Source organism: Pygocentrus nattereri, chromosome 27 (assembly GCF_015220715.1).
Source record: "Pygocentrus nattereri isolate fPygNat1 chromosome 27, fPygNat1.pri, whole genome shotgun sequence".
In the NCBI taxonomy this organism is placed as follows: Eukaryota; Metazoa; Chordata; class Actinopteri; order Characiformes; family Serrasalmidae; genus Pygocentrus; species Pygocentrus nattereri.
The window spans coordinates 18,659,291-18,673,390 of record NC_051237.1 but is presented as its reverse complement, the minus strand read 5'-3'; the positions used below and the strand labels follow the sequence as shown (position 1 = coordinate 18,673,390).

Here is a 14,100-nt window from a genome sequence, read left to right as displayed (position 1 = left end):
ATAGCAATAACTAAATAGTGAGGACAAGCACAACATGATCCATGTTGTTTGGATCGGCCACCTGCTGTTCCCAGAAATCCACACATCTATGAGTGCATGGAGTGGATGAGGTGTTTTGCATAACTAAATGATGCAAGGAAATGTTGCACTGTGTGTCTGAAAAATTAAAAAATGTATGCATTTCTTGGTTTGAGTCCTCAAAAATCTATGGTTATTGGCATGAGAAAAGACTGGAGAAATAAGCCCCATTTAAGGAACCTCAAGTCACAGAATGAACCAGAGAAACGATCTACATTGTTATGATTAAAGGGGAATTCCTTTCATTTTTGAACATTTCTGCATAATTAAATCCTTAAAATGTAAACAAAGTCATTCAGTCGCTTGATGTGAAATGCTCCAGCGCAGAGAAACTCACTGAGACAGAAATGTTTCAAATGGAGGTGATGGGAACCAGACGTCCGAAGAGTTTAATGCCTGTAAAAGCTCCCTTACAGACAGTTATTACATGAAATGATTACGAGTGCACTGTCTAATGATGAGACATTGAGATGATAGTTTTGAGAAGGCTTTGTCTTAAAATGTGTTTTTGAACATGTTCATGGCGAAGGGGAACGTGCAGGGCGCTGTGAGCAAAACAGTCTCCAAAGAAAATCTTTTTTCAGATTTATCACTCCTCAGCATTAAACATGAGAGCTCAGAAGACGTGGGTATGTTCACTGCTCGTTTTGGATAGCAAGTGAAATGGCTAATGAACTGTTTCGCGTCAAACCACTAAATGATTTGATGACTACGCAGAATTTTGAAAATAATTTGTTAAAATGAATTGTTATTTAGTTATTTTAATGCGTGTCATATGACATAGTCATTATTTATTATTGTTAAATGTTAAATTACTTTCATTTATTCTGATTATTACAAAATTGTATTGTATTGTTATTATAATATAATATAATATAATATAATATAATAGTAAGCCCGCTCATCGTCGGAAGGATCAAAGGGAAAGCAACCGGAAACAGTGTGATGTCACATTCCCCACACCGTTATGTTGACAGCCGGTGAGCGGTCAGTCCCGCTGTCCACAGCCAGCAGAGTGACTAACGCTGCTCCCTGAGAACGGACAGGCATGGACCCCAGGTACATGTTCATTTGCGGGGTGGATGTGAGTCCCAGTGCCGGGAGCGGTGCTCGGGCTGGAGCTGTAGGGACCCGTGTTCGGCTCAGTGCTGCTGCTGGATCTGCTGGGTGAAGATGATGTTGGTGATGATGATGGTGGTGGTGGTGATGATGATGATGGTGGCAGCGCAGCGTCGAGGATGCGAGGCGTTTGGCACTTTTCGACAACTTAAGCTCCGCTTTCTGTAGCGTCCGCAGGCAGTAGTGACCAGTGCAGCCCGAATGACCTGCAGCCGCTGTTTCGACGAGTAGCGCCGGATGCTAATCGCCTTCGCACCTGCCGGTCGCTTCGCTGGGACTGTCGTGCTGCTAGCTGCTCAGAGCTAGCAGACTTTTGCTAGCTAGCTAGCAGCGAGAAGCCCTGGCCTCGTCCGAAGAAATGACCGGGCTAGTTAACCGGGCTGTGCTGTGGCTCTGGACGCTTAGCTTTAGCTGGACAGACTGATGGCGTTTGCTGTTCTTTGGTCAGTGAAATCAGAAAGTGGCGCTCGGTCTGCTGGTCACGGGCGGTGATGAACTTTCATCGTTTTAGGTCAGGCCTGCCTTGATCTAGATCCAGTAACGCCCCGTGACGTTACATTACCAGATTTTTATCTCCACCGACAACAAAACGTCCTCAGCCCATAACCTGATCCTGATGTGGTCACTGATGCCTGCATAGGCGTGTCCCGAGTCGCTCACAGGAGGAAACGGAACCAAGCTCGTTTGCATCGTGTGATGCTGTTCTGAAGTGAAGTGATTGAGAACCACTGGCTCATGAATTTGTTTAGCAGAACAATGAACGTTTAGCTCAAATCATTCCTGGCGCCAGAAGAACTTCAGTATCTGAAGATGGTCCGTATGGAGCGTTAGGGTTAGGGTACCACAAGACATTTCAGCTTTTCTCTCTCTGTGGCTGGATAGATTTGGGTGTGGCATTCACGTTGTATGCTTCACCTCAGTGACTTACCCGAATCCATAACTCCTACTGCAGATTTGGAGCCAGGTTTGAGGTGATTGGGCTGCTTAAATATGGTGTTACTGAAATATATGTGGTACGATTGAAGCCAAGTCACACAACTCCGCCTTAATAAATAGTGCAGAATACTTACAAATATCTCAGATTTGTGCATGCTGTCCCGGGTTCGTGTGTCAGAAATTGTGCCGTGGTCTAGTGAATTTGTTTTAGAATAGTTTAAAACGTAACAGTTTATAATATTGTAATAGTTTTTATATAGATATAGTTTTTAGAAGAACATGTCAACGTTATTTTTCGACCACTGGTCAACAGGTTACTTAACCAAAGGAGAAAAATCATGCGCCCTACACTAAACCAATAAGAGTCCTTGGGCAAGACTCCTAACGCCACCTTGGCCTCCCTGCGTAAAATGATCAAATTTTAAGTCGCTCTGGATAAGAGCGTCAGCCAAATGCCGTACATGTTAAAAAATATTAGTGCAAAATTCGTCCGTGGCTGCAATAAGAGTCTCTACTCTTCTGGAAAGGCCAGATGACGGAACATTGCTGTGAGGATTTGATTAGCCACAAGAGCATTAATGAGGTCGGTTACTGATGGACGATTGGTACTGGATCACAAATGCCACTCCAACTCATCCCAGAGATATTGGATGAGGCTCCATCACTCCAGAGAACACAGTTTCATGCTTCACAGCCCAAATCTGAAGCTTGGCTTTGGGCACAGTGACCTTAAGCTCAAGTGCAGCTGCTCCACAGCGTCCTGTTCTATTACTATTACTTTTCTGAATAGACTATAGAAGCTGCATGAGCACAGTCGAAAGCTTGTGTAAAGTAACTGAATTCACTAATCAGAAGAAGTGTTTTGATACCTTTTGGATGTAAAACGTGTTCAAATTTCTTTTTTCACAGCATTTTAAACCACTTCCTTTTTTGTCTTTTTGCAGGTAGAAAGTTAGACACGATCGCGGATAATGTCATCAGCCTGTGACGCAGCAGCCTCTGCGGGTGGAGGGGGAAGTTCAGTCATGGAGATGTCGAACTTTGCTCATGTAATCTTCCAGAACGTTGGGAAGAGCTTTCTTCCTCAGGCGGCGCTTGAGTGCCACTACACGCTCACGCCGTTCATTACCCCCCACCCTAAAGACTGGGTTGGCATCTTCAAGGTAAGAGCATGTGCGCCCACTTGCACACATTTTAGTGATCAGGCTAGTTGTGCTGATTTGTGAAAGGCAGCCATTAATAGGCACGACCTTGACTTTGCACTGTTTAACCTCTTAACTGGCCAGGACCCACCAGTGGGGATGATATTCTATTATTCACTTCTGTTACTTAAAAATAACCCAGATAGTTTGCACTGTAGTCCATGTTGTTACCAAATAATAGCCTAAGGATGTAACAAGTCTGGAATGGCTAAAAGGACCAAATTTTAAAATTGTCATTCTTTATTTTACATTTGAGATCCAGTGGTCCGCAAGTAAAACCCATTTCCAAAAAAGTTAGGACAGTATGTAAAATGCGAATTAAAAACAGAAGGAAATGAGTTATAAATCCACTTTGACCCACATTTAAACAAAAGAAATGCAAGGATGTATAATAGTGTATGTCATATGTAACAGCATAAAGCTGTTAATGAAGTAAATGGCCTGAAACTATATTAAACATGCCCAATGCTGAGGGACTGACAACCACGATATGTTCATGATTATGTGACCACTAATTAAAAATCCGATGGAATGACTGGAATTTACAGTGATGGGCTGCTGACAGCTGTATTTTCTAAAGTTCTAAGGTTATATTTACAGTACTAGCTCAAGTTAAAGTGTACGTTAATGTCTTGACCAGCGCTGGCTTTGGCTCAGTGTACCTCATTATTTTAATAATTGTTTGCGCCCATTATGTGATTTTTCTCACAACTCCATGCATCACACTTTCTCTCTGAGAACACAGACGGAATGGTTGTCAGCTGTGGTTCTTTGATTTGATGTGATGCGAAGTTGTTGTGCTATCGTCCTCTCAAAAAAGTGTCCTTGTGTTCTTTTTTGCGTTGGCTTATTTCAGTGGTGTCCAACCCTGAACCTGGAGAGCTACCTTCCTGCAGAATTTAGTTCCAACCTGTATCTAATAAACTGCCCTGCCCCTTACCTAGTTCTAATACATCTGATACAGCCGGTCAGGAGTTTGGAGCAGCTGGAGCAAGAGTGGCAAACTGTGGTTGGAACTAGGCTCTGCTGGAAAGTAGCTTTCCAGGATCATGGTTGGACATCACTGGCCTACTTAGTCAAATCAGTTGCCTATTGAACCATCATGTGTACAGTTTTTCAACTGATAGCACTGGTTGAACAGTTGTTTGTTGTTTAGTGGTTAATTGGTGAATTATTTATATATCTATTCAGAATTATGTTTGGAAATACCTGGTAAATGTTTCCACATATTCAAAACAAGGTGTTACATAAAATGAATGAATCATAGGATATTTAGCACGATATTAATTAATAATGAAAATCCCTTCATCTTCAAAGCTGGAAGATTGTGTGGTAGCCCCCTTTTTAAATCTGAGGCCGAAATTAAACCTGTTCCTTAGTGTTCCTTAGCCAGTCATATCCACAGCTTAATTGCTTAACATCAGCATAGTGAGCAGGCCTCAGATCCACAGTACATGTCTGATTCTGACTAAGTGCTGCTTTGCCTTGTAAGTGTACATGAAATCAAACATTCTGTGGTGTTTGGCACTGTAGAGTTACGGCTAATCTAATGAGAGCCTACGTATCTGGCCAAATGTACCAAATTTCAAAGTACAGACTTGGTTCCAGCTGGCTGATGATAAAATAACACCCATTTAGACAATATCTGGCAGCACAGGTCAACAGATAGTGGCAGAAAGCTGAAATTGAACCGTTTTGTGGTGATTCGGACTGTTGCGTTTTGGCTAACCCAAGAGCTTAGTCAGCAGGCCCCACGTACCCCACACAACACTGGCCTGCTTCCAGCCAGCTGATGTTAAAATGACACCGGAGAGCGCAGAGTCAAGTGACTGGTTTTAGAGCGAAAGCCGAAATTGAACATGGTCTATGGTGCATGTAACTCTTAGCCACACAGTTTTTCTGAGGTTTTCCCTTCTTCCTAACAGTATCATCTATTGGTGGGCTCCTACACCACCGATCAGGGACCCTCTCTAAAATATAGAAAGGTGGAGTGTGTTTAATGGACATGGAACACGTATTTGTTAAAATGTTGAAATGTTAATCATTTTTAAACACTGCAACATAACTTATCATAAAAATCTAAAATATGAAATGTTCCTACTTCTTCCTGAGTGTGGTGTTATTATCCACATACAAAGGCGTACAGACGACACCTACCACACACACTCTTTCCTCAAACATGACTCAGCAACCAGACGTACAGCTACACATGCACACAGTTAAATGATCGTTTCTTCCATCCTGCAAACATAATTACAGATCTCTAAGCGCTACAGCTGGTGATGCATTTTTGTATAAAGCGGTGAAACTTCACGTTTTTGATCTCCGCCCGCCCTTCGTTCTCACATTAGCTGTCCCTCTCGTTTGCGCTTTCATCATGGCATTTAATTTCACAGTTAATTAAGAGGAAATAGATGAGTGGAAACTTAGCATGTTGTTAAGTTAAAGAGAGACAGTTTATAGACAGATTAAAACTCACTTCAAATCAACCAGATCTGTCAGATTTGGGATGAGAGCAGACGTTAATAGGGAAAAAGTGCATTGGAAATAGATGGTTAATCCACTCTGTATTAATCTTGTGATGGTTAGCTTTGAGCTGGTTCAGTGAGGTTACAGTGTGTGCTTTCCCCCCCCAGTTGATTACTGAGAGTGAGAAGCCACGCACACCAGGCAGCAGAATTCTCTTGTCAAGTCTGTGACGTTGACTCTGTTTTTGTAGTTGCTTCTTTTTCTGGTTTCCCTCCTTATCCATATTACCTCCCCGGCGATCTCTTTATATATGTAGTATGTTTAATCCAGCTGCTTCTTGCTTTGTATAAAACCTGTCCTTTTCCCCTGTTTTGATGTGCTTGTTCTATTGTTGTAGCATTCAGGAGGAAAGGTGGGATATATGTCCCTGCACATGCCCCCTGAACTGTACCAAATAGAAGTCTCTAACTGACTAAGTAACCTTGGCACATCTTTTTATTTGTATCAACAATTTTTATATTAAGAAATTATAGGAGCATTAGCTTCTTATAAAACGTCTACTGTCTTAGCATACTTACATCAGAGAAGGCATTTCTGTCTATTGTCATTATAATTAAATATAGAAATGTTGCTTCGTTTACAAGACTTAGTGGTATAAAAAATGGAAAAAAAGTTTTTTGTTGTTGTTTTGTTCAGTTATAGTATGTTATGGCATGTGCTGTGTGACTCATGATCATAGCTGGTGTGTTACCATGCGTTTACTGTACCTGTGCCACAACGGCTTATTTTTTGCATTATTTTTTATGTATAGCAACACCTGGATTACACCGGATTACACAATGAAATATTGTTTTATATTTATAATAATAATATTGTTTTTATATTCTATGTATAAGGCATTTGTTATCATGGCAGTATGGTAGGCCCCGGTCTAACTGTGGTAACCTTCCACACCCCCGTTCATCAGACCTGCTTAAGCATGGAAACAGTGCCGTTTCCATAAAAACGATGGTGATGCTGGGTTTGCAGTGGTTTGGAATAAACCAAATACACCCCCTTCAACACATTTCCAAAAGGCTATGACTGTGACCCCATTTACACCTGGTCAGATTTTGAGTATCCGAATTATATCCGAGTAGAGATTATCCACATAAAAATGCAGGTGTAAATGCGCTCAAGACTAATTGAAAATGGTTTTAATCTGATTGCTCAAACTACTTTGGGAGGCATTTTAGCCAGATGTTGCACAGTTGTATGTAGACGTTTGAACATGGTCAACTGTGTTTTGTTGATTTTTCTAATTGAGGAGAAGTCGTCCTCTGCAAGGACCAAACTGTGTATAGCACACTTTCTGAGTTTTGCTTATCCGGGCTGGGTGGGATGGGACTAAAACAAAGTATAAAATTCACTGTACCTTCTGCACAAGCTACACTTTATGTTTTTGGTTTTCTGCCGATGCATTAAATTTAGCCAATAAACCTTAAATGTGCATTAAAATGTTCAGAAGTGTGTTCTCTGTAGAGAATGCGTATTTATTATCAGTCATTTCACAAGGGGTGCCCAAACTTTTGTATGTTACTGCATCCATTTTTTCAACGCACATTCGACCAGCAAAACCCCTCCCACGGACAGCGCTCCTGTCTCTGCTGGTCTGCTGATGGGGTGGGAGGAACTATTCTCCGCTGAGTAATTCAGAAGCCTACAGTGGCCTGAGCAAGTTAAAATAAAGCTCCAGTTTGGTTAATCTTTACTTCACCTCGTTGCTATTCACTGTCTCACTACAATACATTATGTGGTCCCTGGCCGCGATGACCAATGCAGGAGGCTAATTATTTTAACAGCCATTTTTGCTGTAAACACCAGTGGAAAGCCAGTGTAAGGAAATGAATAACAGTATGCAAATGAGGCAACAAACATCTTGTGACTAGAACAGGAAAAATGATGAACAACGCAGGCAATGAGTTGTTGTATGCATAATGCCTACCCTACAAGCAATTCGATTTCAGTCCAAGTAAACAGAGACATAAAAGTACCAGATGTGAATAAATGTGGTCAAAATCGTTTTGGGTTGTAATATTGATCACATGATCAACCAGGTATAAATGTGGTCTTTTCATTTCATTGTTGAACAAGAGAAAATAGTCATAGTACTCGAGTCTGATCTTAGTCTTGAATATAAATGAACAGGCCCAGTCTTGTCTCGGTCTCGCCGTCATTTTGACTCTGTCTTGTTTTGGTCATGGTGTGAGGTGGGCTCAAAATTGTTCTCGAGATCAGCTGCGTGCAAAGCTTCTATGTGAGATAACTATAAACTGTCATTATTGAATGTCAATAGACTTTTAAACAGAGTAAAACCATCATTTCTTTAGCTGTTTGAATAAAATCTGTTTTTGTGATTGTTTTCAAGATGGCTTAATTAACTATTCGTTGTTAATAATGAATAAATGTTGTGTTAATATTTAATATTTAATAATATTTGACAGTTAATGGTATATTTTACAAAGTATAAAATCTAATGTATAAAATTTGTAAAATACATAAAGTATAAAAATATGTCATACGTAAAATATAATATATGAAATATAATATTTATAGCTACCTCCCTCACAGTTTTTCATGGCAGTTGTCAAGCTTTTGGCATTCTGACACGACTATTTATATGTATTTCTTAAATATTACACCAGTAACACTTATTCTACATCATGTGTTCACTATTAAAACAGTTTTAAACCTGGTAAAAAGACTAGGAGTGGTGAGAACATCATTAAACTTTTTTCCCAGAATAAACAAATATATGTATATATGTGTGTGTGTGTGTGTGTGTGTGTGTGTGTGTGTGTGTGTGTGTGTGTGTGTGTTTGTATATAAATATATATATATATATATATATATATATATATATATATATATATATATATATATATATATACATTTTTGACCTGAAACTATGTTATATATGTATATGTGTGTGTGTGTGTATATTTTATATATATATATATATATATATATATATATATATATATATATATATATATATATATAAAATTAGTTTTTTTGTTTTCTGGAAAAAACAGTTTAATCTTGTTCTCACCACTCCTAGTCTTTGTCTGTTCACACTGGCTCACTAATACTTGGTCTGAACAGGACTCGATGTGCCCAAGTCTGGGTCTTGACTCAGACCCGCCTCTAGTGGTCTTGTCTATTACAGTAGGGGGGAAGAAATAAAATAAAACGGGATGATGTCATAATGGACTGAAAGCCAATCCGCTGCGTGTTACTGTGCCGCTCTACAGTGGCAGTTGTTAACAGACTCTCCTGATTGGTCTAAATCTGTCCGTTATGTCACATGCAGTTGTTCACAGTTTTAGAACGACTGATGATGCAGTCAAATAAACCCAGGGAAACATATAGTGACAATTTGTCATGATGACATTTCACATGGCCCAGCCCTGTGAATGGTTCAGTAAAATTTTTATCACCGTGAAGTGGGAACAGAGGTCCTATGACCTGAGATGGTGAAGGGATTACAAAATTTAAGGCCAAAATACACAAATGCACACCTACTCAGGGCAATACAGACTTCAACGGTTTCAGTTTGCTCCGTGAGCCACCTGCTCCCTCTTGTGGTGGTGAGAGAGGTCTAGGGAGCGTTCAGAGAGATCTTCCAACAATATGCAAATATATTCAGCGCAATTGTGCTGGCTTTACTTCCGTGGCTTATTTTGTTGACTTGTTTAGATTTGAGCGGTGAAGTCAGATTAGTCTCTCTCACTGTGTCACAGTGCTGCTGTATGTCTGTCTGTGCAGTTAAACTCTTTTAGTACAGCTCGTTTTTTGGTTGTTGATGTGCAATTTATTTTATTTGATAAGATACAAAAACATTATGTTCAAGTAACACAAATGTACTGTGTATCATCCACTCTGTCTCTCTTTCACTTTTCTTGCTCTTCTTTGTACGGGCACACACACACACACACACACACACACACACACACACACACACACACACACACACACACACACACACACACACACGCGCGCGTACCACTTAGACGAACAGACACTGTGTAATTAAGCTGTCACACACTTGTGGAATGTTCTCTCAGACACTTGATTGATGGTCACATCAACCCTCTTATTATTTTATTCATCGTTTATCAGTCCTGTACCTACAAGCAGGGCTTGTGGGAGACACACACACACACATGCGCAGGCATACATTCGCAGTCTCCTGCGTCTCCTGTGTAATTATCTGGTTATTTACGCTTCAGACTTTGCTGTGTTCCAGATGAAAGTTGAAGGTTTTCCATGAAGTAAATGATAGTGGTGAAATATTGTCATCAGTGTAATGTCAAGGTGCGTTTTTTTTTTTTTTCTTTCTGTATTCATGCTGGCAAATTACTGTCAGTGCCAAACTGTGTGTGTATGCATGTTTCTGTGTGTAGAGTTGTGAAATGTAATTGTATGTGACATTTTCATGACTGAGGGTTGGTCTTGAAACATGCTCTCTACTTTCACTCAATAATTTCTCACCATGTATTAAACCCAGACATAATCATTCAGTTGCTTAACCAACACACACACTCATGGTGCACACACACACACACACACACACACACACACACACACACACACACTTTGCATTTAAATGCAAATTGCTCACATACCTCTTTTAAATAAAATAAAAAAAATAAATATTTTACTAATTTTCCCCTCTACTTTTCTTTTTTTTTTTTTTTTTGTATTATATGACATGCATGGTAGCAGTGTAGAGACTGTTCTCTTCAACAGCTGGTGGTCATAAGAGAGAAGCTAAAGGTTTCCAAGAATCTGATTTACAATCTGTAAAGCAGAATATGATTAAAAAAAAAAACACTTTTAAATGAGTGTTTAAATAAAAGCTAGCCATGTTCTCAGCTTGTCTGCATCTGATAAGTTGATATGGAGTGATGGTGGTAAAATGGTTCAACTTGCCAATGTAATAGTGTTTTTTCTCTCTTTTTAGGTGTGTTTTTGCTTATGTTTATGTTGCAGACAGATATAGATGACAAGGAGGAGCCTGTAAGGTTTTCCCTGAAGGAATTTTTGATTTGTGTCCAAATGGTGCTTGTTAAGTAAAACTGAACTTAGCATAACTGAACTTCATATAGCTAGCTTAGTGTAGCTTTGAAGGTAACATTGCTAATAAACACTAGAAGTCACTAGTAATCCAAATCTTTTCTGCAAGTACCTAAGCTTCACACATCCAGGTACCTGTGGTGAAACTTCACTTGAATTCAAGTGAGACTGTTAATAAAGAAAATGAGTCGTGTTAAACTGTTTCTTGAAAAACTGTAACTACGAAGTTCTACGTTCTTATTACGGTACTAAGTTCACATCCTTCGTTTTCACTGAACAGAGAGAAGGTCCTGTATTCAAGGTTTTTCCAGCCTAAGTTGTGTTGTTAGCCATATTAAATATTTCTGCACATTTGCTAATGTCAAACTGACAGGTATTCACAATATACCACAGAAACTGCAGCTTCAGGATCAATAAAGAGTTGTTATGCTTGTTATTTCTAAAGTGACAAAATAAAATGAAAATAGTGAAAGAACACAGTTGGTGCTTAGCTAAAATAAGTTGTTAGCCAGCCAGCGTTCTCAGGTTGGGTTGCATAGTGAAAAACAGACAACTTCAGTGATTAAAAATCGTTGAATTTGTTGAAAAAAAGTTGAACTCTTCATTAGAAATAAACTCAAATAAAAGTAATATTGTACTCAGAAAAATGTAATTGGCTGGAAATGCTGAAGAGAAAAATGTACTTTGTGGTAAATGTGGAAATTTGTTATGACTATCCCTGACTATTCATATTTTGTGTGTGTGTGTGTGTGTGTGTGTGTGTGTGTGTGTGTGTGTGTGTGTGTGTGTAGGTGGGTTGGAGTAGTGCGAGAGACTACTACACGTTCCTTTGGTCTCCCATGCCTGAAAATTACACGGAAGGCTCTACCGTCCACAGAACCCTCATCTTCCAGGGTATACACACACACAATACATCAAAAAGGCATGAATAATTTTTTATACGCCACCACTGCTGTTCTTAACATCACAGACAACTTTCAGGATTGTTTTTAGTTACTTTTAGTTACATCCACTTCTGCTGTAAAATACATTTTTCAATATGAAAGCCTTTTAGGATTTCTTAAATAACTATTTGAGGCTAACATGAAAAGAAATGTAATCATTTATGACTAACAGGATGAAATTGTGTTCAATTGTTTCATTTATAGCTATTAGTATAGTAATTCGTGGTATAGCTATTTTAAGACGAGCGATAAATGAAGTAAGTTATTGCTTGACAATATTGTCGATGTTTTGGTCCCCAGGTTACTATGTTCCTCGTAGCGATGGCGAGTTTTATCAGTTCTGTTATGTCACCCACACGGGCGAAATTAGAGGAGCCAGCACACCTTTCCAGTTTCGTCCGGCCACACCCACAGGGGAGGAGCTACTAACTGTAGAGGATGATGGGAACTCTGATATACTGGTGGTGACCACTAAAACTGGACTGCTGGAGGTAAACAAGCTTTTACATATGCATGCTGAGGCATATAATGCTCTTTTTATGTGAATTACAACTAAACTATATATTACCATGTAGCTAATTATCTTTACACTTAAACTACTATAACTCTTGACTTGTGCATTAAAAATGCTCGTGACACCTGCTGAATGTATGTGCATTGTCCCAGTTTTTCATCCTTGAGTGTGAAAAGGTAATGTGTAAATAAAAAGCCTTCTTTTTCTTTGATTGTTGTTGTTGTTGTTGCTGTGCCAGACACTGAAATTATTCAAATAATAAATAAACTTATTCAAAGTATTATAGTATGTAGGCTGCAGTATGTGCCATCTGTGTCTTCAGCAACAGAAAGCGGCTGATTATCCAAGGCAGTGAACTTCCATTGGTTTTTAGTTCTGCTGTCATTTCTGAATTTCATTCATCATCGCGTGGCTACAGATGGCGTCACTCTGGTAGCAGGAGTGATCTCAGTTCTGTAGTGGAGGAGCTCTTGGGTGTTGTGTCCCCCCTTGATACTTGACATGAGTATTGATTTCAAATCGCTTAAGTAATGTCCCTTGTAGAAATTGTGAAATTTAAAAGCAGAATTTCTCCTCACTGTTGATCTGCTGCTCAGACTCTTTGAACGGCCTCTGCTCTGAGTGGTACAGGAAAGCAAAGGAACAAACAACATTTTGAATGACTATTTCTTGTGTTAGTTACCATTCAAACCATTTATATCTGTAGTGTTAAGGTGGCTTTGGATGCTTCACTGTATATTTATGAAATCTTTGTTTTTAACTGTTAACATTTTTGATCCAAAACTGGAAGTGACATCATTGCTGAAAATGTGGTGCTCTTCTTCTTCTTCTTCTTCTTCTTCTTCTTCTGAAAATGATATTGGGTTTTATTAGTAGTAGTATTGCAAATACAAATAAATTATGTAGTGTAATAAATAAATAGCAAACATTGCCTAATAAAGTAGTCACTGACAAGATGAGCTTATTCATCTTTGTGGAATTAGCTTTATTGTTTTTGTCCTTGTCTCCCGTGTGTGTGTGTGTGTGTGTGTGTTTATGAGAGTAGCAGCGTGTGGAGGAGGTTCAGCAGGAATGCAGGGAGCTGCAGAAGGCAATTCGTCTCATTACACAAGAGAGAGACCAGCTCCAGGAGGAACAGAGACGACACAACCAGGTACTACACACACACACTCACACACACACACACACTCTCTGTTTGAGCAGTCTGTGAAACGCTGCTGATCACAAGTTCAAGTTATCTGCACATCAAAGCTCTTGACCATGTGCGTGTCTGAGTGAAGACTCACTGTCTCCAAGTATAAGGCCTTTTGTCAATATGACTGCCAGAGAGTGCACACAAAGGACTCCCACAGAGCGCTCACCTTATCAGATAACGTGCGTTTGTCTTTTCTCGTACATTTCCAGGACAGAAACGTATTGGAATCTGAGTAAAACAGGAGTTACATGCATGTCGTGATTAGAGTTGCACGAAAAAGTTCAAATCTGCAATTTGGCAAAAATTTCAATACTTTAGCGTTAAGCATTTTAAATGAAATACACTAGCACCAGTTTGACATTGTACTTAAACTGCATTTTTTTGTTAGGTTTTTTTTTGTGTGTGTGTGTTGGTAAAAAGAGATATTGATATGGGAAAATAAACACAATATGCTATAAAATTAATAATAATAGTGACAATAATAATAATTTGAGTTCGATCCAATAATATTCATTTAGTGTTCAG

The 14,100-nt window shown here is 39.2% G+C and overlaps 1 protein-coding gene across 1 annotated transcript in view; it reads left to right on the top strand.

Annotated features, from left to right (window-relative positions):
* The first annotated feature begins 1,005 nt into the window (after positions 1-1,005).
* Positions 1,006-14,100, top strand: part of tax1bp1a (Tax1 (human T-cell leukemia virus type I) binding protein 1a) — a 39,172-nt gene continuing 26,077 nt past the window's right edge. The window contains exons 1-5 of the mRNA XM_037535343.1: positions 1,006-1,137; positions 3,078-3,296; positions 11,714-11,816; positions 12,167-12,357; positions 13,426-13,533. Coding sequence (XP_037391240.1) covers positions 3,105-3,296; positions 11,714-11,816; positions 12,167-12,357; positions 13,426-13,533 — 594 coding nt within the window. The 5' untranslated portion in view covers positions 1,006-1,137; positions 3,078-3,104. The remainder of the gene's footprint in view (positions 1,138-3,077; positions 3,297-11,713; positions 11,817-12,166; positions 12,358-13,425; positions 13,534-14,100) is intronic.